The sequence below is a fragment of the Meleagris gallopavo genome, unplaced genomic scaffold (assembly GCF_000146605.3).
Source record: "Meleagris gallopavo isolate NT-WF06-2002-E0010 breed Aviagen turkey brand Nicholas breeding stock unplaced genomic scaffold, Turkey_5.1 ChrUn_random_7180001835858, whole genome shotgun sequence".
NCBI lineage: Eukaryota > Metazoa > Chordata > Aves > Galliformes > Phasianidae > Meleagris > Meleagris gallopavo.
Window position 1 is genome coordinate 1 of NW_011106705.1, and position 4,567 is coordinate 4,567.

Here is a 4,567-nt window from a genome sequence, read left to right on the forward strand (position 1 = left end):
AAGGGAAGGGAAGGGAAGGGAAGGGAAGGGGATGCGAAGCTGCTGGGCAAGCAGAGCCAAGGTCCCCCCTCTCCTCCTGCCCCCCAGGGTCACCCACCTGCTCCTGTGTCAGCCCCATGCCCTCCACCAGCAGCTCCTGGCGGCCCTCAGCCTGTCTCCCTGTGGGGCTGCCCGGGTAGAAGAGCAGCAGAGCGACCTGCAGCTCTCCCAGCACCTGCCCCACCTCTGCATGGAACGGCAGCCTGAACCAGAGCCAGGCCTGTGCTTCCCATTTCACTGCAAAGAGAGCACAGGGTGGGTGAAGCATGCAGCCATAACAGTGCAAAGGGAGAGGAAGGGGCTCTGGGGCTGAGCTCTGCTCCTCACATCACTCAGATCAGTGGCAAACCATGAGTGCTTCAGGTGATGGAGGGCAGCACGGTCCATTTGGTGGGGAACCCCCGAGGACCACTGTTGGGTTTTTTCCCAGTTGGACAGAATAGAACCAAACTTCAATGACTGGGACAGTAAGGGAGAAATGCTGCAGCTCCAGAACCAAACTGAGCAGTGCGGAACCCGCTGATGTTGCAGCACTGGGTGTTCATTGCACGCAGGCTCACCGCTATGAAAGCTTCTGACACACGCACACGAGGAGAGGATCTGTTGTACAGCTTTATCCTAAAGCAAACCCAACCTGCAAACCCAACTCTTCACCCATACCTCCACCTCAGGCCCATCGATAGCATTGGCCTTCCCCACACCACGACCCTCCAGCTCCTACCTTCCTCCAGATGCAGGACAAGGAATCGCTGCAGCCCCGTGCCTGGCCCTGCCAGGTGCTCCTGGAGCTGCTGCAGCGGTCGAAGCACGGTTTGTGCACCTCCACCTGGGCACAGCCCAAAGGTCTCGGGGTTGCGGTGCTTCCAGCTGGCGCGCAGCACCTTGATGAAGGTGCTTTCATAGCGGGTGAGGACCCCCACCACCTCCAGGTGGGATGGGGGGACCTCACTGTTGTCCATCTTCAGGCGGCACACGGGGCCCTCCAGCCCCCCCAAGGGCCAGGGCTGCAAGCTGGAGCCGTCAGCCTGTGTGCAGCTTGCTGCAGGCTCAGGGAGGAGGCGAGAAGCCACAGTCATCTTCAGTCTCACCGCCGAGCCGGGTCGCGCTCTGCTCACATTTTCCCTCTTTGCTCCAAGTTCCGTCTCCTCTGAGAGGCTCTGCCCCAGCACAGCCTCTGCTCCATGGGTCCCTTTTCTCGGCAGAGCTGCGGAGTGGAGCAGCAGCACCAGGTATGGAAGCAGCACCCCGAGAACCGCCTTCATCCTCCTTGTTTCACTGCACCCAGAGCAGCCGCCGAGCCGCCCGATGCACCTCTGTGTGCGGGAGGACCCACGTCTCCCTTTTAAAAGCAGTGGCCTTGAGTGGCCAACACACAACACACCTCCCCTGCGAAACACGGCTGCTGCCCCGCTGCCAAGGAGGGAGGGCTGGGTCAGAGGAACTTTTCTGTTCTATTTTTGGGTTTAGCATCCAGTATTGGAAACTGAAGAAAAGAAAGAAAGAAAAAAAAACAAAACTGTCAAGCTGTTTCCCTTTGGTTGTAGGGATGGTGTCCTTGAGTTGAGATGTTTTGAGCGGAGGGTGGAACTGGGGCCGGAGGTTTCGCAGGGATTGGCACACACCATTCCCATCAGCAGCGACACTGGGAGGAGAGGGCTGTCCACACCTGGGGGAGAGGGTGAAGATAAGAGGGAGAAATTTGGAAAAAGGAAATGCCCAAAGCTCCCTCCGCTGGGTGCCTCCCCCTCAGAGCACAGAGGCTGTGCACGTCTCCAGCCACACAACACGTGCAGAATAGCACCTAACAGGTGCCAGTGTACGTGGACGAGATCCCAGTGCACGAGCAGAGCCCTTTTCTGTGCTCCCAGGACTCGTGCAGGGTGAAGCTCAGGATACAGCCCCAGCACAGACCCAAAGGGCTCACAAACACGGCCTGCATGCAGGAGGCTCAGCAGAGTTGTTTCAGGCATGGAGGCCCATGTTGAGCATCAACAGCCCAGAGAGCAGCAGGGTGGGGGGATTCTTCTCTAAGCTGCCAGTGAAAGCTCACCCAGTGCTTTTCAAGGGCTCTTGAAGCAATGTGATTTCCTTCAAAGAGACATTTCTGTGCTGCTTCTGGCTGCCATCATAGCTGGTGTACAGAGCTCAGTGCTGGGAGGAAAAATGAGGTTTCTGAGTGCAGCACGAGGGATGCTGATTGTGAATGCATTTGAGCAGGAAGACAGAGAGCTGCACACGTAGGGCGTTGTGCTCACCAGCATTCTGCCAAAAACACAAGTGCCTTCTGCGTGCCCACGGCCAGCCAACTCCCTTAAAGGACTTCAGCTGAATAGCAGCTGATGCACTGGTCATGATGGGATGCACGTGAGGTTGGGATGGGAAAATGCAGCTCTGCCAGCCAGGAGCAGCTGACTGAGGTGCCAGGGGAGCTCCTGTCTTTTGTGTCCTCTTTGGATCATTTTGATAACATAACCAGCTGGGGAATGCTTTACACACTGAAGGACAAAATAAAGCGACCACACAACAAGATTTTAACCAATTACTCGGGAAGAAAGAGAGAAAACAAAAGTGAAAACCTTTTAATGGATCTACAGGATCTAATCAAAATCACTGGCATACAAAATAAGACTATTTTACCCCAATCAGTTGTAACCTGCATATAAAAAGCTATGAGCCAGACGAGTCCGGTGGGATGGAGAGGCTTCAGTTGGAGGGAGGAGGAGGGGGAATAGTGCCCGGCCCCTCCGTGGGGAGGGGAGGTCTCATCATGGGTGGCAGAGGAGCGGGGGGAGGGACACCGGGCGCTGGTGGCAGCTGAGGTGGCACTGGAGGAGGTGGTACTGGTCCAGAGGGTGGCATGGGGGGCAAAGTCATCCCTCCTGGAGGAGGTGGAGGCATCGAGTCTGGCAGAGGGGGCCTGGGGGCAATCCGTTCATCAGCGGAGGTGGAGGAGGTCGCTTCACGGTCGGAGGGCCAGGAGGGAGGTTGGGGGGAGCTGGGGGCTTCTCCATTTTGAAGTGGAATTGAAGGAAGAACTGCGGAGAGGGAAAAAAGCAAAGAGAAGGAAACGATCAGCTCTCAGGACAACTTTGTGCCATCACACATCAGCGACTTTAGCACCAAAGCCAAAATGGATGCGACTCCACTGTCTTTTCCCCCAGGCTCTGCCCTCCCCCTTCCCCCTTCAACCCTTAAGATGCTGCCACGTTCCAGCTACCTGTTTGGTTTCCCTGTTCCAGTGGGTCCAAAACTTTCCCTCCGCTTTGTCGATTTCTCTGCTTGGCACCTGCAACACAGAAGAACAGGGAGCTATTATTAGTAGCACCAGATTAGCTCAGTGGCCCTTTCTAGCACCACAGCCCGCCAGATAAGCAGTTATTTCAGGCCTTTGTGAGATGCGCTCGTCTCGGATGTTATTAGATAGAGATGGGGGCAGCAAAGAATTGAGTTACTTCCCTATCGGTCAAGGACAAGTATGCTGGCAGAAAAAACCCCTCTCAACATCTGCACAAAGGCTGGGAGCAGAGCCCAGGAGGATCCTTTCTGTGCCAGACACTGAGAATTCAATGGCTCCCCAGAGCTCAACGCAGAGCCTGGTTTTCATGCCAGAGTCCTCCAGTAATTCTCAGCAGAGTCTAACAACTTCCAGCCACGTCTTCTTGACCTTCCTTTCCAGGCCATTAACCCCCCAAAAAGCTAGAACAGAACAAGCCTGTGACGGCCATCACTGGGAACTAATGTCCTGGAAAATATGGGAACTCTCCCTGCCATCAGTCAGCCCCAAACGTTACCTTGAAGGCGATGGTTTCGTAGGGCTCTGCTGCCATCAGGAGGTACTGCCAGCGCCGATCGGGGGGCTCAATCCTTTGCTCATATGCTGACATGAACCGATGGCGAGGCATGATGCTTTCTGCAATCTCTGGGTAATCGATCTGTTGGGGTATTATGGCAGATTTATAACACCCCCCTCGTGCTCTCCTCCTTCATACAGAAGGAACCCCTCAGCTATGCGAGAATAGCTGAAGAAGAGAAGCTCCCAACTGAAAGTTTACTGCTGCCAAAGAAAACAGCTCAACAATTACGATCACGGATTCTTCCATTTAGTTATCAACAGCAAACCAGCAAGATAAGTTCTTTTTATTTTATTATTACCTCATGAGTCTTGCAAAGAACTGCTCATTTAGCCAAGCTTTTACTTGGATAACCCAGAAACCAAGAATGTGACCTTACCTGGAAGAGAAGGCTCTGCTGGCCTGTCTCTGGATCTCTCTGTTTGGTCACTGTAAAGAAAATAAGAAAGCTTAGTACATTACATAAAGGTCAGCACAGCATTGCTTCTGCCCTAGGAAGCTCCAAGAACAAAATATGACAGGATTTTGTTTCCCATTTATCAAATAAAATGCCACAATGTCTTCAACCAAAGTTCCTGTGGGTGTCTACTGAAATGCAGCTGCTGTGGGGCACAGACACTGACACACTGTGCACTGCAGAGCACAGCTGGGAGATAAAGAAGCCATGTCTTGTAGTG

At 54.0% G+C, this 4,567-nt stretch overlaps 2 protein-coding genes across 2 annotated transcripts; both read right to left on the reverse strand.

Annotated features, from left to right (window-relative positions):
- Window positions 1-7: 7 nt before the first annotated feature.
- On the reverse strand, window positions 8-1,492 carry LOC100546529 (muellerian-inhibiting factor-like; the record flags this gene model as incomplete). Its single annotated transcript, XM_010726545.3, has 2 exons — window positions 761-1,492; window positions 8-276 (listed from the first exon to the last, which is right to left on the reverse strand). Coding segments are annotated over exons 1-2 (810 nt in total), but the record flags the coding sequence as incomplete, so codon positions are not given.
- A 1,097-nt stretch (window positions 1,493-2,589) lies between these two features.
- LOC104915633 (splicing factor 3A subunit 2-like) lies at window positions 2,590-4,359 on the reverse strand (the record flags this gene model as incomplete). The annotated part of the gene is given in 5 exon segments (XM_010726546.2): window positions 2,590-2,957; window positions 2,960-3,074; window positions 3,257-3,325; window positions 3,831-3,971; window positions 4,270-4,359. Coding segments are annotated over 5 exon segments (630 nt in total), but the record flags the coding sequence as incomplete, so codon positions are not given.
- Window positions 4,360-4,567: the final 208 nt, after the last annotated feature.